Source organism: Canis lupus, chromosome 1 (assembly GCF_003254725.2).
Source record: "Canis lupus dingo isolate Sandy chromosome 1, ASM325472v2, whole genome shotgun sequence".
NCBI classification, from domain to species: Eukaryota; Metazoa; Chordata; class Mammalia; order Carnivora; family Canidae; genus Canis; species Canis lupus.
The window spans coordinates 49,174,089-49,197,772 of NC_064243.1; the positions used below are offsets into that span (position 1 = coordinate 49,174,089).

The 23,684-nt window shown below is 47.3% G+C and overlaps 1 protein-coding gene across 1 annotated transcript in view; it reads left to right on the forward strand.

Moving 5' to 3' along the window:
* Positions 1–23,684, forward strand: part of IGF2R (insulin like growth factor 2 receptor) — a 99,770-nt gene that overhangs the window by 7,465 nt on the left and 68,621 nt on the right. The window contains exons 2-4 of the mRNA XM_025422683.3: positions 11,746–11,885; positions 21,254–21,375; positions 23,002–23,100. Of these exons, the coding sequence (XP_025278468.3) occupies positions 11,746–11,885; positions 21,254–21,375; positions 23,002–23,100 (361 nt within the window). The remainder of the gene's footprint in view (positions 1–11,745; positions 11,886–21,253; positions 21,376–23,001; positions 23,101–23,684) is intronic.

Consider the following 23,684-nt stretch of genomic DNA (forward strand, 5'->3'; position numbering starts at 1 on the left):
TTTGATAACTGGTGATTCTTGATTGTGGTCTTGGCGGTAAGTCTCCTTTTGGACATTTGTTGCCTGTCCTAGTGCAGCTGTGCAGGGTAGGGCTGGAAGCAGTTGTTGGCTCTTGGCTCTAAATGGTTTCTGGGGAGTCTGGGGGATGGGCAAGGCGGGCCTCTGGCTGATGCATCTCGAGCCTGCTCTGTGAATCTCGAATCTCTCGAGACTTTTCTGCCCTTCCAGGTATCACCCCTCCCAGCCTGTGCCTGCCCAGAGATATCTGATAAGCCCGTGTTGATCACAACTGGCCAAGTGCAACGTGTCCTGCTTGCAGCTGGACACAGGAGAGCTGGGTTGTTGAGTTGGCTGTGGCACATCTCCTTTCTCTGGATCTCAGTTTCCTCCACATGAGAGGGCAGTGGCTGTCTTGGGTTTGAATTTGGACCCCTCCCTTTACTAGTTATTAGGTCTCAGGCCAGGTACTGGTCCTGATAGGCCTTAATTTCTGTTTGTGTCAAACCAGGGTGCTAGTCAAGCTTCTAGGGGTGGTGTGAGGATCAGAATGCATTTCAGTGCCTGCCCCACCCTTCATGTTCATCTACTGGGGCAGTGGCGGTGATTCCTTTTTGTCTATAAGTTAGAGTTCCTGCGTTAGCTTCCTGATATTTTTAGCCTGTTATCCTGTACCCCCTGGGCTCTCTATTAGTGCCTTGGGGCTTCTGCCTCAACCAGAGAGCATTTCTTCTTTAGCCGCTTTATACATTGGCACTCCACCCAAAGAGTCCTTTTGAGAAAGAAACGTTTCCATCATTTGAAAAAGTCTAGAAACCACTGGGCTGTGTGATTCTCGGGGTCCATTTTGCATCCAAAATTCTGTGGTTCTGAGGTATGCATCCTTCAGGATTCCTCCAGTTGTGAGTTGCAGAAAGCCCAACTCAAATTCCCTTAAACAAGGAGGAGTTTGATGATAGGAGGTGGAGGCTTTGGGCGGATGCCAGATGCCATATGTCAGGCCAGCCCTGGGCCCCTTCCTGCAGCTTTCTTGGCTTGTCTTCCTTCCTGGGGTGGCTGCAGCAGTTCCACGGTCCAAGGAAAGAGAGAGAGCCTCCTTGTTTCTCTCCTGTAGGGGTTAAGGAGCCCCAGCCGACTTGTGCATGGGTGTCAGTGGTCAGCAGGGGCCCCTTCTCTGCCCTCGCAGGGCTTCCCTGGAAGGGGGAATGGGTGCTGGATTGCAGGCTGTCTGTCGTAGGTGGGAACAGGGAGCCAGGAGGCAAGGCGGGGGTGGGGTGGGGTGGTGGTGGATGTGCAAGTACTTCCTCAGCTCCACCGTGCTGCTCAGCTTAGACAGCTGCTGCTGGAGAGGATTTGGAGGTGCCCGAAGCCCTGTGTCATCTGCCTATTTTCGTCTCTATGTTAGCCAGCGCAGGGGGGCGGCAGGGCGCCAGCCCTTCACAGCGGGGTGGGGAAAGGCTGGTTGCTCCGGTCCCCGGGAGCATGAAACTTACCTTTCAGAGCAGCTAGAGACCTTTGGTGGGGTTTTTCTGTTAGCTTTGGTGTGCTCTTAGCTCTGCTGGGGCAGCTGTCCTTGAGCAAACATATGGAGGGTAGCTTCCTTGGATGGAGCGGATTCTGACAAGTATTTCGGTTCACAGAGGGCGAGGAGAGATGCAGGAAGTTAGATCGTGAAGGTGTTACTCGTGGTTTTATTTTAACCAATGGAGGGAAAGATGGTGGCATGTGGGAACAGTGGAAGGTGGCCTTTGAAATGTGGTTGCCAGTGGGCGGCCTGGGAGGAAAGTTCAGGAGCTGGCTTTTCAATCAGAGCCTTTGTGCCCGAGCGCTGTCAGTATCCTTCATGCACATGTGTGTGTTGCAGTAATGTGTGCATGCAGAGAGCCCATCGAGGAGCCAGGGGACTGTTGGATTTTGGTTGTGTGTCACATGCAGTTGTTGCTGTCTGTAGGTTCTCTCCACTCTGCAGCCAGTCACAGTTGTAAAATGGTGTTTTGTACCGAAAACCAAAAACTTCCCCCGACGCTCCCTGCTGTTTGCCCCTGGTCTGAAAATAGAAAACCAAACCACCAAACTGGAAGTGCCAAAGAAGTGAATTCCTAGAAGTGACAAGGGTGCATCTCCACTGAGTCACCCTTGTTGTCTCTCTGAGACTCCTTCACCTGCTGTGAGCTGTACATGTGTTCCTCACCACAAGCAAAGTGAGAAGCCACGTAGCTCTTTTCTGTCTCTGTACAGTCCGCCTTTGGTTGATACCAAGGGAGGGAAGAGCTGTGGGCAGGGCCCTTCTATAAGGCAGGACAAACTTTTCCAAGGCCTTTCTGTAAGATGATGTGAAAACATAGACCATGCAGGAAGTGGGTCAAATTGGGGACCCTGTATCAGGTGCTCTGGCTGGGAGCACGCTGGTGGGGCTAGGACATGGTAGAGGGGCTCTTGTGGCTGGAAAAACATGAGTGTCCAAGGGAACAGAAGGAGGGAACCAGAGGGAAGGTGATGTAGCTGGGTGTCAGGTCCCATAGGCCATTGCAATGACTCTGGCTTCTATTCCTAGGGAGGTGCGAGCCCTGGGAAGATTTTGAGCAGAGGAGTGATATAGGGTGGGGGTGGCCAAAGGGGGAAGCTGGGTTTTTTGATAGACTGGGTAAGAAGTTACAGTAATTGGACCAGGGTTATAACAAAGGGTGTGGTGAAGAGTAGTCGGAGTTGGATATTTTGAAGGTGGAGCTGATGGATTTTCTGACGATTGTGTCCGGGATATGAGGTGAGAAAGACGAGTGCAGGGTTTAGTCTGTGCAATTGGAAGTTGCATTGCAAATGGAATTGCTGTTTTCAGAGATGGGGGGGAAAAGCCAGTTTAGGGGGAAGACAAGGAGTTTGGCTTAGCCATGTTGATGTTCGGTTACATCTAGCATCTGAGTGGGGAGGTCGGGTGGGCAGCTAGAGCAGTGTCTTTGGGTTGAGGGCAATGTCCGAGCCTGGGAATGTCAGTTTGGGAGCTGCTGTTGCATAGCTAGAAAGCACTTGAGTGAGTCCTTAGGGAGTGGTGGAGGCAAATTCTGAGGAACCCTGTTCTCAGAGGTCTGCAGGATGCTGGGAACCTGTAGGGGAAGCTGACAAAGAGCTGCCAGGGAGATGGGATGAGAATCAAGAGAGCGCAATGTCCTGGAAGCCCAGGGAAGGCAGGGTTGTAGGAAGAAAGTGGTCAGGTGTGTCACATGTGGAGCACCGAGTACCACGACACTAAGTGACCAGTGGATTTGGCAGCACAGAGGTCTTTGATGAGGATACCACAGGTTTTGGTGGAGAGGTGGGTGAAAGCCCAGTTGGCTTTAAGGGAATGAGAGGGCATGATAGGACGAGCAAACAGTAAGTTTGGGGTTTGCTGTAAAGGGATCAGAGCAGTGGGGGGGATACTGCACTGGTGTGTGGGGTCAAGGGAGAGGGTTGTAAAAAGTGGGATCTATTATAAAAGGTTGGTATGCTGAAGGGAGTGAACCAGCACAGAGAAAGATTGGTGATCCAGGGTGAAGGGAGAGAAGGAAGGAAAAGAGAGAGAGAACACAAAACCTGGGTGCTGTCCCCAAATAGGGGACAGGTCTGGCAGCCAGGGCACCAGGAAGGGTGGGCCTTAGTGATGGGTGTGTGTGAAGATGATGCAGGTAGACTGGTAGATATGATGGAAATCTGGAAGTTTCTATTTTAATTTCCATAGTGAAGCAAGAAGCAAGATCTCTGCTGAGGGTGGCAGTTCAGCAAGTGGCTGCCTCTTCTCTCAGGCCATCATTCTGTGCTGGAAAAGGGAACCGCCCCCCCTCCGCCCCGGAGGGATTGGGGGCAGCTGAGTGAGTGTTTGCAGACCATTCAGCAAAAGTGTGAGCCATGAAGTCTCTCGATAGATGTTTCCCTTATTCTTCATGAGAGCTCTTGAAGTTGAGGTGAGATAATGCTGTCCTTTTAAAAGGAACTCATAAAGGTGATACCTGTCCTGGCACTAAAGGAGTGCCCTGTGTGTTTCCTTTTCCCAGTTGGGTGTTAGGTTTTGCTGAGCTGTCTTCGCCAGTCTGACATTTGACCCCGGCATCTTCAAAGCAGAGATTTTTCTCCTGTGTCAGCCTCACCAGCCTGGAGAAGATTTAGCACCTGAGAGCAGCCTCAGGGGCGTTATGCTGCAGAGGGCAGACCTGCCCTTGGGGTTACGTCTCTGCTGGAATTGCACTGAGTCTGGGAGGGGTTTCTGGGACACTGGTGACAGCTTACAAGGGGACTGAGCATTATGGTTTGAATTCTATGCCGTGGGCTGGTGGGTTGGCTTTAAAAGCAGTTGAATTCAGGCATCCATATAATTAAGGAGGTTTAGCCTGTAATCCAACTTTTCTTTATGCACATGAGGAACAAAGTATGGGAACATCCAGGTAATTACTCTGATTTTTAAAAAAATCCTCGCAGAGGGATTAGGGTTGAAATACAGGCCTGCATCCTGACACCACAGAGTTGACCTGAGCAAAAAAGTGCCATGGTCATAGCAGAGGAAGGACAAGCAGTCTTTTGGGGAACTTTGTGTTGTGGAGGGGCCCTTGCCAATTTACTAAGAATTCCACCTCTTGCATTGCAGTGGAACCTCCTTAGGAAGGTCTCATGTTTTTTTTCCCCTGCTCCTCTGCCAGAAATTCAAATTCATCAGGCCTCTGTTCTGGTGGCAACTGGTGGCTATGGGGCCCAGGCATGTGTAGGTCCAAAGTGGATCTCTTGTCCTGAGAGAACCTAGGAGGCAGTAGGGTTTGTGTGTGTGTGTGTGTGTGTGTGTACACACATGCGTTGTCCTGAGGGACCCCCATCTCCAGCTCGATGGAGATGGCCCAAGACAGGGGCCTGTTCCCTCCACTTCCTGACCTGTGTTACGTGACATTCCTTTAGGAGGCTCCAAGCCAATGTACCTTTTTTTGTAAACTCCATTTTTAAGCAGGCTGAAGCTTTCTATTGATCAGATGAAAGCCTTAAATCCTAGTTTCTCAAAAGTTCTACATTCCTGGTCATGATTTTCCTCGCAGTGACTTTGTGTAGCAGCTGAGTTTCATAGATGAGGAAGTCGGGGCTCGGGAGATTAAGCGTGTCCCACGCAGCTGCTCAGGGTGGGGTGGGAGTTGGAGCCATGTCTCTGGGCTCCTTCCACTTGCCATGGCACCTTTCCGAGTGCAGCTCACCTCCCTCTCTATTTCACATGACCTTTGTTAGTCACTCTTGGTGATGGTTTGAAAACTTTGCTGCCCCCCACCCCCCCAACCATCCCCTAGCGCCTTAGGCTCTGGTGTGGACTTAGAGCCTTGCTTCCAGCTGGATCCCTCTCTAGCCAACTGGCTTCTTGCTCCCAGACCCTGTGTAACCACCCGGGAAAACCAAAGACTAATGTCTGGCTTCTTTCTCTTTCTTTTTCCTTTCCTTTCCTTTCCTTTCCTTTCCTTTCCTTTCCTTTCCTTTCCTTTCCTTTCTTTTTTTCTTTTTTTTTCTTTTTCTTTCTTTCTTTTTTTTTTTTTTTTTTTGTGCAGGCCTCATATCTTTATCCACAGCTTTGTGGGTTTGTTAGAATAGGAAGTGAAGTACTTCCTATATATGCTTTTGCCATGCTGTGTCAAACTCATGTGTCTCCTGGCCTTCAGACCAGGTCGCAGATTTATCATGCCAAATCAGATTCTTCTCTTTTCGTGTCAGCTACAGAAAGTCGTCCACAACGGTGGTTCCATTAAGCTCTTGACATTCTGCTGCAATGTCCATTTTGGAAATCCTGCTTCTTTCCGCGCCCTCCTTTTCCTCCCTGCCTGCCCCCTCCCCCTTCTGAAGTTTGGGAGACTGTTCCAGATTTTTGAAGGTTAGCGAGCTGGATATACGAGCTGAGAAACTATCTGGTAATGATAAGGGGCAGAAGTGAGCCAGACGATTTCCTGAATGTTCTGCAAGAGGACTTGGATGCAGGCCAAAAAATAGGAAAGTCTTTTTTTGATGTTCAGGTTGGAAAGACTTTTCCCTTGTCCCTAAAATTTTAGATTTGCTGCTCGCTCCGGATTCAGAAAAACATTCTTCTAGCCCCGTTACTGTGCTGTGTGAATTTAGTCTGTTTTACTGAGCTTTGTGTGTTTTTTTCTTTTAAGAAACCAAATTATAGATTCACACATGCTTATTAATTTTATTACCGATTCCATCATGTTTCTATACTGCTTTATAAACCAATAATTAATTGTAGGCCAGTAATAAAAAGTTTAATAGCTACATGACCATTACCATAACCCCAAGACTCAGGGAGTGTGAGGGAACTAAGGTATATTTCAAAAGTGTGTGGCTTTGTGGCAGTACATGTGAAGAAGAGGAGTGCATGGGGCTGTTTTGTGTTGGAGGGAGGGAACTCAAGTTTTCTAAGATTTTTTTTTTCTCTAGGAAGTTGGGCACATCCTACATTGTATAACTGAATTTTATGTCCTTTACTTTAGACATTAGCAGTTTTAAAAATGAGAGAAACCCATATTCTATTTTGCAAGATATTGCAGTTTTGCAGATATTCAGTGATGACAGTTACGAAAACCTGAGAGGTGTCCCAGGAAGACATTACCCTCAAATAATTTACACATTTTGTCTAGTACCTCTCTGGCTTTTTCTTTGGAATTTTCTTTCTTTAGGACAGACATATCGACCTCGTTCAGAGGAGATGGCCTTGTGTTTCTTCATTAAGCTTTCTGAACTCTAGGCAGTTGTGTTGGCCAGCTGGCTTTGCTTCTTTGTTGCTGCCCGTACATGGGTTTATTCTTGACCAGGATGGGTTCTGCCTGTGGCATTTGCTGGAGCAGTATTGGGAAAGTAGAAATGCCTTCCTGTCTCTGGCTTGGTTGACAGTATGCTACTTGTGTGCCTCCTTCTCGCTGGTAATCTGCCAACACCTTTCAGGATATTATGAAATTTAAACCAAATGAGGTTAAAATGGAACCTCTGTGCCACTGGACAGACACCGACTGACTTTCGGCAGAGGCCGTGGGATTGCAGTCGGGGCCAGACAGTTTTAAGCGTCCTTTAAAGGGAGGACTCAGCCTGTGTGCTCAGTTTTTATGATGAAATTAGTTGTCCATGTTTAGGGCATATTTCAGGCTCAGAATTCACTTTAAAATCAGAGACATCTTAAAGTCATTTGCCTTGTGTGTGACTTCTGCCCCTGCTCCCCGCTGGATCTGCAGGAGTGATGGCAGGGTGTTTCTGAGCTCCTGGTGACACTCTTGGACTCTGGGTTGGGGTATGAAAGGGCCACTCGCTGCCAAGCTAAGTGCTCACTTTGAAGGAGAGTGAATCAGAGATGAGTCCCTTCTCCATGAAGTCCTCAACCAGCTTGGATCCACAAGTGGGGTGAGGGTAGCGCTGGGAAAGGGGGCTGAGGGGATTGATATCCTTTCCTTAGAAACCACTGGGTGAGGGAAGAGAGGTTGCAGAAGGTGGCACCTTTGGCATTTGGCCATTCAAACTGTGCAAGAGGGCAGCAGAAGTGGAAAACGAGGAGAACTTGAGTTCAGAAAGTTACAGTCTCTTGGGCCATGTGGCACGGGGCAGCCTAGATCTTGCACAGGTTCCTTCCCAGCGTTTCCGCAGGTGGATTCGCTCACCCTGGGAATCTCCGCGATGCGGAATCTCTCATTTTAGTTCTGTGGGGTGTTTTGTCAGTTGTGGTGTTGTAATTGAAACTATTTTCTGGGAAGTTAAAAAAAAAAAACTTTTAAGAATTAAAAATAAATGAGGCAATTCACGTTGGTGGTTAAGCACTTGCCCTTGGAGCTGAGCTGGACTTGGCACATTTCATAACTGCGTGACGTTGGGCAAGGAGCTTGATATTCTGAGCCTTGGTATCTTTGGCTCCCAGGCTGAGGCGCTCGGAATAGTGGAAGAAGGGTGGGGTGGCTTTGCTGGGAGAGCTGTGCTGTGCTGCCATCCTGGCCCACTGCAGCCTTCTTCCCTAGTGGCCCAGGGCCCGCAGTCATCATTCTGGGAGGGGAGGCCCTGACTGCCCTGTATGGCTGGGGACACCTAAGGAGATCCAGCATTGTGTGTGGGGCAGTGCTGGTGCTGTGGCATCACAGCTGTGGATCTTGGGGGACTTTCTGGGTCTACGTGTGTATCTAGAAGTGTCAGGTGTGCATTGAAATAAATTTGAATTTTTTTGAGAGTGGGAGGGGGACATTGGCCTACTGCATTTCACACACTGGAAAATGCGGTAGAATGGCAAGGACCTTACTTACCTTTGCTAATTTTCAGAGCCAGGGTTCTCACGCAGATGGTGGTGTGTCCAGAAGAGCAGTTCAACTGGGAATTGGCTGCCTCCTCTGAGGATGTTGGCCGAATTTCACAAGGCTAGTGGGCAGGGCTGATGGATGCTATTTCCCATTGACCAACCACTTCCTTAGGCCTTTGCGGTTCTCCCCATTCCACCTCCTTGTGTCCTGTCATTTCCCTCTGAGGGGCTGGAAGATAGCATAGAGCCACAGTGACCTAGAAGACTTGATACTGCTTTGAGTGTTACAGATTCAAGGAAATGCCTACTGGGCTTTCACACCTGACTTGATGCAGGAGATCTTTGTGTAGCAGATATATTTAAAACACGCACATGAGCACTGTTGTGAGGGTGTGTGTGTGTGTGTGTGTGTGTGTGTGTGTAGAGTACATTTCTACGTGGCTTGCAAATACTTTTTTCCAGAAGTTTGGTAGTATAGATTAGAAACATGCTCTGGCCATTCCTTCATTTTTACGTGAGATGATGAAGGACTCTACACCCAGGTATTTGAGGTTGGGATTGTGAGTGGCATTGAAGGTGCCAGCATGGAGGGTCTATTCTGTGGTAAGTGGTTATATCAACCCCTGGCAGAAAGCCAGCACTCAAATACTTTCATAGGATCCTCTTTACTCCTCATTCCCATAACCACTGATCGTTTTGTTAAGTCTTGACTAAGTATCAAATGCAAATAGAGAAAAGAAAAGAAAATTGAATAGAGCAACATTTTTCTTTCCAGGGACACTGATTAGATTAAGACAGTATTCCCCAGTTTCTTTTTTTCATCTCTTTTCTGCTCCTGAAACACACACTCTTTACAGCTACCTTATTTAAATACCACTTCTGCAAAATCAGCAGTGGATTTCTGTTTTAAGAAAAGCATAGCATTTTAGGTCCTGTGTGGATTTCCTAGTTGTTGATTCATTCTAAAATGATACCTCTATGTACCTCTCTCATATACTTAGGATTGGGAAACACTTTCATGATGCCACTATTAAGGTTTTAGATTCAACGTCTAGTATCCCAGAAAAACATAGTCATGGCTCTTGAATAAGAGATTTAGTTAGCTATAATTAATAGAAAAGTTTTACTAGTACTCTGCAAATAAAACCCCTAGCTTAAAATTTTAAAATAAGATCCACAGTGTCTTTGGCCTTCCTTTGTTTCAAGCACAAAATCAAAACTGCCGCTTGAATCTGTGAAGCCCCCAGTGTAGGGTGTAGTCGGCCTTCCTCATCTCCTTGACCTCACCCACCTTGCTCCCCCCACACTGCCCTCTTTTCCATCAGGGTGCTAAGTCGTCCCCCCCCCCCCCCCCGCAGGGCCCAACAGTGGCTAATCTATCTGCTGGAATATGCTTCCCACCATCTCTTCCCCTGAGTTGCTCCTTTTTCGTTGTTCGATTCCTGGGGCACATGCTATCTCAGAAGACTTGCCAGTCTAAAGTAGGTCCTTGCTCATTTCCTAGTACAGGCGATCTTGTTTTTTTGCCGGGAGCGCTCAGCGAAGTATGTGAATTTATGTACCTGCTTATTTTCTGTAGTCCCCTGGAGCACACGCTCCAGGGGGGCAGGGATTTTCTGGTTGGCTTTGATCATCGCTGCACCCCTCAGTGCCCCTGCAGGAAGTACTTAAATATTTGTGAAGCAAATGAATAAAGGTTAGTGAAGGTCAAAGGAAACAGGCCTTTATTGATGACTTTCTCATGCCTGGGAATACTTGGGTTATTTTCTTTTGCTTTTAGCCTTCCTGACTTTAGGAGATAAATCTAAAGGGTTGCTGATAAAGCAGCTGAATTCAAAACTGGTGGTTGCCAGACGGAAGAGGGGTAGGGGGATAGGTGGAGGGGAGTGGGAGGACTCCAGTTCCGGAATGAAGAATCATGGGGATAAAAGGCCTAGCCTAGGGAGTGTGTGGTCAGTAGCCTTGTAGGCTGGCGGGCAGGGGCTGCACTTGTGAACACAGCCTAAGGAGTAGAGATATTGAATCACTATGTTGCACACTTGGAACTAAGGTAACACTGTGTCAGCTATACTTGAAGAAAGAAAAAGAAAAAAGAAACATAGTTCCGCTGTCACTGCTATGAACCTGGCTTTACCGCAAGGCCTGTACTGCAAGGCCTGCACTGTGCCCAGCACAGCAGCCTGTTTTTCAGGTTTTCCAGTAGTGGCTGTCAGAGCCTTCTAGGAGAGCATCCTGCCACCCTGCCTGAGTGTTTCCGTGTGCTTATGTCTCTATGCTTCCCGGTAAATTCAATCATCCCCCAGCCCTAAGTTCAGGAGAATGCTTGGCTCCTTGCCAGCCAACAACCCTACTTTTGGGGCTCCTCCCTTACTGGGGAGGAGGGGAGGGAGGGGCATGTTGCCGGGTGTTCTGTGCTCTGTGCGGGCCTTTGTCCTGAGGCCCCGTGGAAATGGGGACCTGGGAAGTGCGCTGCTATGCCTGGGAGCCCGAGCCGCCTGGGAGCTGGGAGCCCAGTGCTTTCTAAGTTCTGTCCTCGAGGTGGTATTGCTTTGGGGAGATACACTCCTGCTACACTTGAGTGGTCTCAGAGCTTAGCAACCTCAAGCACCTCCCCTTCACCCCCCACAACTCCTGACTAGGCTGAACCTAAGCAGTTCATATTTAACTTCTCTTCAGGGATGCTATTGAATTGATACAGTATCTTTGCATTTTGCAAAGGAGCTTTTTAGTCAACTTTCCTCATTTCCTGTCTTTAGCTTTGCTGAGGATATGACCCCTATTTTACAAAACGGACAAAACATTCTCCCCAGGAAGAGTGGAGGATTGAGAATAATTGTTTTGACAGAACTGACAAACCATTATTTTGTCCCAAGTATGCAGATCGACTCCTTAACAATTACTCAGTATTTACTTTGCGGAGAGTGAGTTTTAATGCATGTTAAATGCTTGATAGAGTGGATCAAACTAAAGTAAATTTTGTCTGATTTTGAATCAGATAGTGGATCCATTGCACAAGTCTGTCTTGTCAGCTTGGGTCTCAACTGTGGCCGTAAAAGGTAAAACCAGAAGAGAACTATCTTTCATGCTGTAACTAGTTTTTATATAACATAAAGTTAAAAACGGTCCTTTGGTTTTTCAGCATTCCAATGTGATTGGAAAGGTTACTATCTTATATTCAACATGATTCTTGAGTAGTTACTTATGTGAGTTGATATTCTTAAATTAATGGTAGAATTTTTAAGTATTTTGATGATGGTCAGTCTTGTGGCAGCTCAGGGTGGATGGAACCAGAGCGAGGCGGTATTTAGTGGTTTCTGCCCTGGCTTCTGTTCAACGTAACATAGTTTGCGTTTAGATTTTTTGGCGAATGGAAGTATGTCTTCTAGGTTGTGGTAGTCCTGGAGTAAATGGCTTGCATGTGAAACTAGGGAGAAGTTTAATTATTGGCAGATCAGTGACAGTGACAAATTGTTTTTCTTCCTTTCTAGTTATACATGGGAAGCTGTTGATACCAAAAATAACATGCTTTATAAGATCAACATCTGTGGAAACATGAATATTGACCAGTGTGGATTGTCAAGTGCTGTTTGTATGTACGACGTGAAGACAAACAGCTATTATTCCGTGGGTAAGTACAACTACCCTTAAATCACTGAATGTACAAGATCCCAATTTTTCAAAAATGACTCTAGCTATCTATATGCAGGCTTATATATTGCTTACAATATATACATTTCATGTTTTATGATGGTTACAAGTGGTAACAATTTAAATGTGTGCAACATGAGATTAAATTAGATTACTTCCATCTAGTGGAATAGTAATCATGAAAAATCATGAAGAATTATGCAACTTTCTATTCATTAGTATGGAAGGATGTTTCCTGGATGACTCTTCTTGCCCTCTCATGTTTTTCTTGAACCCAGTCTTTACCTTTCTCCCTCCTTCACACTCATTTCTTCCGGTGCTCAGTCCCTCTTCACCCCCTCCTATGATTCTGCTTTCTTCTGTGCTTGAGTCTCAGGCTGTCAGTATTTACATGGGATCAAAGATGGTCATTGGTTTTAAGCTTACCTTAAAAATTTAATGGTCCTAAGGACTGCCAATCCCAGAGGAAAAAAAGTGCAAATTTTCCTTTCATTTCATTTCCCCAGATGCCCTCTTTTTGGGTTAGGATCCCTTTCTTCTGGTGAGGATGATGGATGGGTTCAAGTTGGCCAACAGCGGCAGGCCTACTGAGTTATGTGGAGCAGGCAAGGGGGAGATGCGTAAAGGATGGAGGCGGAGGGCAGACCTAAAAGCAGTGGGTATTTCCCTGGGTTTGGTGGCATGAATGTCTGTGGTGACCTTTGACCAGAGCAATTTGAACAGTAAGATGTGATGGTGAAGGATAGTCATGAAGTGGAGATGTGTGTGGTAGCTGGTAGAGGCTCCTGGGCAGGTTTTTGGAGTTTGGGAGGGTTGCCTTGCTGTGGTAGTTCTGTCTGTCATTTTGAATGAAAATTCCTAAACACGGCTAAAAAGGATTTTGAGGAAGTATCGTTTAGAGGGTTAAGAGTAAGGTCTGCGTGACAAGTGACTTCTCTTGGCTCCCCTCTCTCCCAACAAGGGCATTGTCTAGACTAGAAACAGTGGTAAAAAGGAGTTGAGGCTCAGGACAGAGATCTGAGAAAGCACCAGGTTTTTCTGAACTCTTGGGTGAGACAAATTTCATTTTGTGTTCTGCTTAAAAACGTGCAAATGAGGTGGCCAACTTCCTGCTGTAGGACACAGGTGGGCCTGTTGGTCATTGTTCCTCAGATTTTCAGAGAGAGAAAAGATAGTCTTCCTCTTGACTTGATTCTAATATTTGACTACAGTATTTCTGGCTGATGAAAGTACAGTGTAACAGATGGACACTGGATGCAGATAAGTCACTAGGAGGATGATTTGTGAAGTTGGTGTGGCTGGACAGAATTTGAGAATAACCAAGTTGGGGTGGCTTTGAAAGCCAGGCAGGAGAATTGATATTTTCTGAGATGTAGGTAGTGGATCCATCATAGTTTCTTTGTGACAGTAATGGGGGAGGTAATCTGGCAAAATGTTTTTTTTTTTTTTTTTTTTTTTTTTTTTTTTTTTTTTTAAGAAAGCTGGGTAGAATGGAATAGGAAAGGCTGGTTAAAGGGAAGAGGCCGAAGGTAACTAGAGGAGTTAAAAAGCTAAGTTACAGGTTGATGTCACCTAGCAGTTTCTAGGCTCATTTTACTTACACTTTTCCCAGAGTTTCACACTCCCGAAGGGAGAGAATGGTGTGCTAGGTGGTGGCTACTTCCCTCATTGACCCACTTCTTCAGCTCAAGAGAGCAAACTCTTGTTTAGAATGAATGCGAATGACCTTCCAGTAAGACAATCTTGAGTCAGATCTAATTTTGCTAGTTTGTGTTGTATAATAGAAATAATGGAATTTGTTATTATAAATTTGGTTTCATAACTAAATAATAACTAATTTTTTTGTGCATTTATGTGCCAGCCATATTTTTAAGTAAAATATCTTATTTAGCTCATTCACCAACTTCTTGAAGTACATGACTTCATTTTCTCCTGTTTTTATAAATGGAGAAACTGAAGCACAAAATGGATACAGAAGCTGGTTAGAGGTTGCACGATTATGGATTCGAATGTTGACAGGTGGACTCCAGAGCCTGGGTACTTATTCTGGGCTGGAGTCATAGGGTCATGTTGGACAGTTGCAGAGCTAAAATGGGAACCCTGATGGGAAATCTGAACTCCTGGCTGTGAGAGGACAACTGAGAACCTAACTTCTTATGTATGAACTTGCTAGAAAGAAAACAATGTGAATTTTGAAAACAGCCACAAAAATTGGAGCTCTCAATAGGTCAGAGGAGTGGAAAAGCTATATAGCTGTAGTAGATTAAAATACATATGAAAACTTAATGTATAACCAAAAGTTGGGGTGCAGTTTCGCTATTTATCTGCTACAACAGCTTTATTTTTTTTTTTTTTTTTTTTTTACTTTTTTTTTTACAACAGCTTTAGACCTCTCCTTCATACCCTATAACAGAAATTTCATATCAGTTAAAATTAAAAGTAAAATGACAATAGAACATTGGGAAGAAACCTAGCAAAACAGAAATATAATCTAGGGGAGGTAGGAGCTTCTCTTAGTAAATGATAACGGAGACAGACAACCCGAGGAAAAATGGCAAAGTCTGAAGATAGGCAGTTAGTTCACAAAAGAAGAAATCCCATATGGTCAATACAACTTCATTAGTAAGCCAGGTGTAAATGCAAATCAAAGCAATAATGAAATCTCATTTTTCTTCTATCAAATTGACAGAAGTTTAAATGGTTGAATCAGAGAGTGTTGGCACAGAGCCTAGAAAGGGCACATGCCTGTATTGCTACAGGAGGATGGTTGTCTGTAACTCTTTTGGGAAGATCATTGTTGATAGGAGTTTTATGGTGCCCACAAAGGCTGTTTTTGTTCTTAGAAATGAATATTAAGGCCTCAACTTTGGTTTAAACAATACTACATTATTTTTAATTAAAAAAAATCATGTGTTCTTCCTTAGGCAAATTATATTGTTACAAATATCAGTCTAGCAGAGTTTAGCAATCATTTTATGGGACCTGTGAACAACATTTGGTTCTTTTTACTACCTAGTGGAGCCGTCTTCACCACAGTTTAAGATGGTTTTTACATTTGACCTATATGATTTCCTTTTAAAGTGCTTCATATGTCTGATCTATGAGACCTTAAGTACTACTAATAATTATTATAAATTTAATAGTTTAAACATAAATATAATAAGCCTGAAATTCTCTTAGATGTTCTAAATACTATGTCACAAGTTTCAATCAATTGCTCAGTTATAACCTGTGGATTGATTGCAGTCCTAACACTGAACATTGCCATTATGTAAAAATACCGAATATATTCACTTTCCTCCTGACATCCCAAATGTTAATTCTTTGGTCTTAACGTCATTAATCTTTCTGAGGGTTAAAAGCTGTAGATCTACTTCAGGAAGCCTGTTACCTGCCCACAGAACTGAGGTAACATACACGTCAGGAAAGACTGGTCATTGTGGTTACTTACCGCCAAAGCCTGGGGTTCTGATCGGCTTCTTGTCGGTGACCTGGATAGGACACAGAGGATCCCGTTGTAGTTGCTGCATCAGGTGACTTCATTTACTGTACAGAGGCTGGCCCCTGACTTTAGATGACATTGTTATTTGTTGATTCTTGTATGTGGTCAGATAAATCTAGAACAGCCATTCCAGGTTGTTCACGGGGTTCAGTTTTGCATCTCTGACTCTTAAGATGTGAACATCTCTTTTCCTTTCAAGCCGTGTATTCTTTCCTTTTCTTAAAACCATGTAATTCTTTTGGTTATTTAAGATGATAATCTGGTTGAGACTTAGATATAATTTATGTCTCTCCTGATAGTCTGGCAATAGCTGTTAAATTTTAAAGCCTCTATTCCCATAACCTACTTTTGTAAGTCTTACCAGTAGAGGAATTAGCACTGTACACAGATTTTGATACACGGTAGTTTTTTTGGTAGCATTGGTAACTGTGGCAGATATGCTGGCACCACCTAACTACTGGAAGGGTTCCATAAACTGTAGTATATTGTATTCTGATTCACTTGGTTAAGTCACATCTTAAAAGATACATGTATAAATTATATTTTGAAACAGACAACATTTAATCATTTATTTATTTATAACAAATACTTGAATGACTCACTCAGCACTAAAACAGACAAAAATCCCTTTTCTTGTGGATCTTACATACTAATAGTGTTGTGGGGGACAGACCGAAATAGTGACTAGATAGTGCGCTAGAATGTGACAAGTGCTGTAAAAAAGAAAAGGAAGGAAAATCAGGAGTGCTGGAGGTCTCAGGAGTGTGTGTTCAAGAATATTAAAGGGGGTAAGTATCGCTGAGAAAGTGACATTTAAGCAAAGACTTGGAGTGGAGGGAGTGAGTCAGGTAGCTCTGGGGGGAGCAGCCAGTGCAGGGGACAAGGGGCAGTATTTGAGTGGGGAGGGTAATTGGTGGTAGCAAGAATAGAAATCTCTCTCTCTCTCTCTTTCTCTCTTTTTTTTAAAAGTGTTAATATAAAGAGGAGCAGAAAAATGAGGCAGCAGCTGGAGGGAAAAATTGGGTGGAGAGGATTCTTTTCTTCATTTGGTGAAAGAACACGTGAATAGTACACGTTGAAGGACACGACACAATAAAGAAAGGGAAGTGGGGAAGAGGGAAGTCTTGCTGGAGCACATTGGTGACTAGCACGGGGAGGGCTGCCTGCCTGCCTGACAGGCTCTGAGCGATGTGTTGGGGAGGCCCGGTGGCCGCACGGTGGGCCCTGAGGCTGCCTGCGAAGTCGGGATCGCCAGGGCTTGCAGCCTCAGCGAGGCCGAGTTGCGAGCTCGGCTGGGCTCGGCCGGGGACGCCGAGGGTTGCAGGCGAGGCCTGGTAGGCCTGGAGCGTGGCCTGGTCTGGCGGGCTCTGGTGAGTGCGGCCTGGCGCGCAGGGTCTGCAGGACCCGGCGCGGCCTGGCCTGTGGAGCGTGGCCGGGTCTGGCGGGTACGGGCGAGCGCGCCCTGGCGGGCCTGGCGCGCAGGGTCTGCAGGACCCGGCGCGGCCTGGCCTGTGGAGCGTGGCCGGGTCTGGCGGGTACGGGCGAGTGTGGCCTGGCGGGCCCCCTGGCGCGCAGGGTCGGGAGGACCGGGCGCGGCCTGGCCTGTGGAGCGTGGCCGGGTCTGGCGGGTCCGGGTGAGTGCAGCCTGGTCTGGCGGGCCCGGGTGAGTGCGGCCTGGAGGGCCCGGCCTGGAGAGCGCTGTCTGGCGGGCCCAGCGCGCGGTCTGGTGGACCCGGCGGCGCGGTCTGGCGGACCTGGCCTGGAGACCGAGGTCTGGCAGACTCGCCACGGCCTGGCGGGCCCGGCAAGCGCGGTTTGGTCTGGCGGGCCCAGGCGAGCGCGGCCTGGTCTGGCGGGCCCGGCCGGGAGCCCGCGGTCCGGCGGGCCCGGCGCGCGCAGCCTGGTCTGGAGGACCCGGCCTGGCGAGCGCGGCCTGGAGGACCCGGCGCGGTCTAGTCTGGTGGGGCCTCGCCAACGCGGTCTGGTCTGGTGGGCCCGGGCGAGCTCGGCCGGGTCGGGCGGACCTGGCCTGGAGAGCGCGGTCTGGAGGACCCGGCGCGGTCTGGCGGGCCCTGGTGAGCGTGGCCTGGCGGGCCTGGTACGCAGGGTCTGTAGGACCCGGCGCGGCCTGGCCTGGAGAGCGCGGCCTGGTCTGGCGGACCCGGCCTGGAGAGCGCCGTCTGGTGGGCCTGGCGCGCGCGGCCGGGTTTGCAGGACCCGGCCTGGAGACCGGGGTCTGGAGGACCTGGCGCGCGCGGCCCGGCGCGGCCCGGAGGACCCGGCGCGATCTGGCGGGCCCGGCGAGCGCGGCCTGGTCTGGCGGGCCCAGCGAGCGCGGCCTGGTCTGGCGGACCCGGCTTGGAGAGCGCGGTCTGGAGGACCCGGCGCGCGCGGTCTGGCGGGCCTGGCGCGGTCGGGCGGGCCCGGCGCGGTCGGGCGGCCCCGGCCTGGGGAGCGCGGTCTGGAGGACCCGGCGCGGCCTGGCGGGCCTGGCGGGCCTGGCGGGCCTGGCGGGCCTGGGCGAGCGCGGCCTGGTCTGGCGGGCCCGGCCGGGAGCCCGCGGTGCGGCGGGCCCGGCGCGCGCAGCCTGGTCTGGAGGACCCGGCCTGGCGAGCGCGGCCTGGAGGACCCTGCGCGGTCTGGTCTGCTGGGGCCCCGCCAGTGCGGCCTGGTCTGGCGGGCCCGGCCTGGAGAGCGTGGTCTGGCGGGCCCGGCGCGCGGTCTGGAGGACCCGGCGCGGTCTGGCGGGCCCGGCGAGCGCGGCCCAGCCCATTTGGCGCCGTCCTCGGGAGCTGGCCGTGGGCCTGGCGTGCTGGCCGCGGCCCCGCAGTCCTCGCCCGGCTCTCGCCCGGGGAGGACGGCCAGGCTGGCCGGTTGCCGCGTTGTCTGCCGCGGTTCGCTGCGGCCTCTCCCCGAGTGCCGGGGTCGGCAGCCGGTCCCGGCCACCGGGCGGAGCGGGCCGAGGAAGACGGCGAGGCGGACGGGCGGGCGGGTGCGGTGCAGATGCGGGCCGGCGCCTAGGGATGCCGGTGCCCCGTGCCGCGGCGGCGGAGGTTGGCTGGATCCCGCCCAGCCCGAGGCCGGGGCCCTCCGCGGTTCCTTTTCGGGGCGGGGCGGGCCCAGCTGTTACGAGGAGCCCCGGGAGCTCTGGGCGCGGGGCCGGAGGGGCCGCCGCGTGGGGGGCGGGAGGCGTGGGGGAGGGTCTTCCCGGCGGGGGGCGCGGCCTGTGGGCGCCCCCTTGTGGCCGCGGCGCGCGCCGCCTCCTGCCGTCCGCGTCCGCGCCCGCCCCCGCCCCCCGCGTCTCCTGGAGCGCCGCGCTGCGGGGGCGCGTGGAAGCCCCGCCCGGCCCCGCCCCCGGCCCGCCCTCTGTGGGCGGGGCTACGGCGCCGCTGTCCGCGGGGCGCTGTCCGCGGGGCGCTGTCCTCGGTCCCGGAGACTGCGGGGCGCTGTCCTCGGTCCCGGCCGACGAGAGGGATTTTCGGAGAGATGTCGGGAGCTTTAGGGAGAGCGGTTCGGGCAGACCTTCGCGCAGTGGCGGGCGGGCAGTCGGGAAGGACCAGTGGACTGTGAGCCTGGTGCTGCGGGGGCAGCTCTGAAGCCCGTTACCCCTCTCCACGGGGCTGGGTTTTGACCCCTCCTCCTCCTCCTCTTCTTTCTTTCTTGGAAAAAAAAAAAAAAGATCTCAGGTGTTTGTATCGAATTGGACCATTGTATCGGTTCGTGATACAGTCACAACTAATCCGTGGGCTGACCTTTTTCTGTTTTCTCCACTAGCTGTTTTGGACGACGTAATGAGCCCCATCCCTAATACAATCTAGTGATCCGAGAATAGCCAGTGTCTGCGTGTTTCCCCCATCCTTAGCCTGTATTTAAAATTTTCTTCCCTTTCTCCGTCTTTGTCTCTTTCTCAAAAGTCTGCGTGTGTGTGATTTTTTTTTTATCTTCATAGAAAATGTATGCACATGCTATGTGTGATTTTCTGGGACTTAAAGTGGTTAACAGCGATATCATGTTGCTAAAGATCCACCACCTTGTTACCTTTCACTGGGGTTTGCTCCTGTGAACTCTTACATAATGTTGTGTTGGCTCTCCCAAGGTAGGTTATCCACCCTTCTACTGATGGGCACTTGAGTTGTTTCCAGGTTTTTGCTCATGCTTCATGTGTTTCTTATTTTTTACATTTATGATTTTTGTATGTAAGACCATATATATGTGTACATTTATAAAATCGTGTATATGTGTGTATGTATACATATTACATATATGGATGTGCACATATATATGGTTTTCTTTTGTGTGGATACCTGAGAGTTGAATATGTAGCTCACGAGGTACATGAAAGTTCAATTTTAGGACCTAATGCCATGCTGAAGCAACAAAGGAGACCTAGACCATTTTTCCTCCAACACTTGGTATTTAACCTGTGTCCGTGGAATGGTTGTAATTGGTATGTCATGTGGTCCCGGTATGCAATTCCTTGATTACCAGTAGTGTTGAACATCTATCACTTCATATACTTACTGACATCTCTTTCTTCCCTTTGATGGCATCTTATCCATTTTATATTGAGTTATCTATTGCATGTGACTATTCTATCTCGCTAGAAGCCTTAGAATTTTCTCTTTGGCTTTGATATTAAAATTCACCGAGACATGACTAGTTGGTGGGTTTTCCCTTATCTCTTCATTTTTGTGTGTGTGTGTGTTCTTTCAGTTCAGAGATCATTTTGTTTCACTTTCTAGTAATATAAAAAAGTTTTTAATTATTCTTTTGTGTGTAAGTGTCTATATTCTTGGTGCCAGTTCTTTGCCAGCTCTGTGTATCTCCCAGTTTACAATTAGTTTTTGTTTTCCTTAAGCTATATTTTTAAAGAATGTAAACTTTTAGATTTAGGAAGTCAAATATACTGATAATTTTGGAGTTAATGGTTTTTGAGTCTTAAATATTTTTTCTACATTAAGGTATGAAAGATACACTATTTTCTAAAATTTCTAAAGTTTGATTTTTATGTCTTTAATTGTTTTAGAGTTGATTTTCACATATAGTGATAGGTAGGGACGGATCCAATTTTTATCTCTTTTTCATATAGGTTGTCATTTTGTTGTCAGCTCCTTTTATTGAGTAGTCTCATTTTTGCCCTCTGATCTGTTACTGTCATATAGTAAGATTTGATTCACACATTATATCTCTGTGCTCCTGTTCTAATCTGCTTTCAGTTTATCTGTTCCTATACCAACGATCACTATATTGATGTGATGTAGACATATTATACTTTTGTTACCTACGGTGACATACCAGGCAAATGAGATGTAATCACCCTAGTGCCATTCTTAAGAATTTTGATTTTATAGCCTGTATGATGGGAAGTTATTGAACTTCAGCAGTTGAGTTAAATATTTCTGATTTGTGTTTTCAAAGGTCACATTGGTTGAGGTATAGATTGGGTTGGGGGGTGATGGTGAGGGACAAGAGTGGAGCCAAGGGGACTGATCCTACGCTATCACCAGAGTATAGATGAGAGGTAATAGTGGTTTTAGTAGTAGCAGTAGTAGAGGTGGAGAGATGTGGATGGATTTGACATGGAGGTAAAACCATTAGAACTTTCTGATTTATTGAATGTGGTAGATGAGAGAAAGATAAGACTCACATGTAATGTATTTGGGGCTTGAAAAGCAACTGGGTGGATGGAGATGTTGTTCATCAGATGAGAATTCTGGGGAAGGGACAGTTTGTAAGCTTATAAGCTTTAGATGAATTATGTACCACTTTTAATTTGCTTATGCTTGGAGATGGCTTTATGGTTATGAATGTTTTATCACTGGTTCATGCTTTTCTTTTCCAAATAGGTGATTTTTCTTCAAAAACTGCAACCAGATCCCTGCTGGAATTCAGCACAACACACAGTTGTAAGCAAAACCCAAGTCACAAAATCCAAAGTAGCATCACCTTCTTATGTGGGAAAACCTTGGTGAGTCCACAGCAAGTACTTTATATAATGTTCCTTTTGTTAAAAATGTTTGCCTGTTAGGCATTCTTGCTATAGTGTTTTTCCAGGAAGAATAAGTGAGCAAAGTTAAAAACACAAACAGAACCATCAAACCAGCAACCAAAACACCATCACCATTACGAACCAATATGTAAACAAACCCTACCCCATAGTTACAACTTTTAAGTGAAACTTGACCTACATCCTGTGTAAAACTACAATTCAAGGTGATTAGTGTGTTTAAATTCAAAACACTGTTGAGTGTTTACATTGTAGGCCTAATTTTTTTTCTTTTTTTTCCCCCCTAATTTTTTTTCTTTCTAAAACTTCTTTTCTTAGCGTTTTTATCTTGGTAGTTTTTAGGGCAATGCATTTATTATTTTTTTTTAAATTGTTTTTGTTTCCTCGTTTATATTAAATTGGAGAGACCAACATCTATCTAGGAGAAGTCTTGGCCAGTAGGTAATGGCCCCTAATCATACCTTTTTTGAGTGCAACAGCTTTGGACCAGTTGCAAGAGGGCATCATTACTTAAAGCATGTTGTTTGTTCTTACTCTTCCATATTGCATGTGAGTTGTTGGTTTTAATCTCTGGTATTTAGAAAGGGACTTTCAGTAAATAATTGCTAGCTTTTAGGAGAAGCAATTTACATACAGATCCTGTGAATGTTCTCTAATCAGAGTAAGAACCCAAGTGTTTAGAAAAATAAGGTTGAGTGAGCTCATGTGGGCTACCAGATTGCTTTAAAGTATCTTTTTAGAATTTGGTGCTGTGACTGTGGCATCTTCAGGCCCATTCTGTCTCCTCTGAAGAACTTTAAAAATAGAACTTAAAATTGTTAATTTTGGACCAGCCTGTCAGATACACTCTTGTCTATGTTGAAACCTTAGAAAATGATCTGTTTGTAGTGGTATGAAATATGGAGGTCTGTGTTACAGAGTAAGCTAGCTGCTGCTTTAATTTTAACTGATTTCCTTCAAGAATTCTGTATTCATCATACAAGAGCCAGAATTGCGAAGAACCCCCTAGATTTGCACACGGGAGTGTGGAGGTAAATTCAGTGTCACGTATCAATCACCCGGCAGCGCTGTGGTTGACCATTTTGGAGTCGACCCGGGTTGCAGTCTGTGTGGAGGGGCTTCCCTTGAGTGTGGGGGTGTCTAAAGCGAGGCTGGTGTGTGAACTCGGTCGGGTCCAGATGGGCCTCCGTCCTCAGCTTACAGGAAGTATGAGGTCACATTTTCTGGCTTTGATTTTGTTGGCATTTGGTTAAGAGAACATTTGGAGTTTGAGAGTGGAAGGGCTCCGAGGATTGCATCCCATGAGTTTACTGTGCTTGCATAGTTGGGGCAGTAGAACAGCTTTGGACCAGTTATACCAAAATTCCAACGTGATTTCACGAAGCTTTTGTCTCATAATTTCTGGGTTTGGGAACTTCTTGATGACCTTGATTAACTAAAACAGTTGGTGTCCTCCCTCCTCCCCCTTCTTCTTGCTGCTTTTAAAATTTTCATTAGCCCTTACTGTTTCTAACTTTAAAGTTGGGCGGGGGGGGGAAACCCTTACAATATGCAGTATGGTAACTTATTTTTACTTTTTTTAAATAGGGAACTCCTGAATTTGTAACTGCAACAGACTGTGTGCATTACTTCGAGTGGAGGACTACTGCTGCCTGCAAGAAAGACACATTTAAAGCTAAAAAAGAGGTAACAAGGGGACTCAAAGTCATGTGCTTTATAAAGGACATTCTGAGACCCTTAAGAATTGAAATCCTGGCCCAAACCTGTTGGGGTAAAAATCTTTTTTAGTTTTCAAATTCCATTTGAGTAGAGATACCATGTGATATAATTGTTAAAATGTGGCTGGGTGGTTTTTATTTTTAGGACAGGGCATTTAAAATCACAGGATATGATTGGATGTAGACTGGCTCACTGTCTACTCAGTTAGTTCTTGGTTTCTGGTGCTGTGCAACCCAGTGGCTGACATGGTTGAGCTTGTGTTTATATTATTCACTCTCCGTACTGGCACCCGTCTCCTCGGCCTTGGAGTGGCTTCTGGATGCTTTGTGAGTCTAGGCCAGGTGTCCCTAAGCCATTCAGTTCTTTGCTGTTCACCTTGGAGACTAGATGTCTCCTGGAATTCCTTCTACTCTTTTCCTGGTGTTTGGTCAAGTCATCTTTGGTGATTAATGAACCATCCTCTCCCCGGGCCCAGGGCCTCTGAGGTTGGCTCCGCTGTATGGCGTTTCCCCTCTCACCACCTCAGGTCTGAAAGTGGTTTTCTGTGCTGG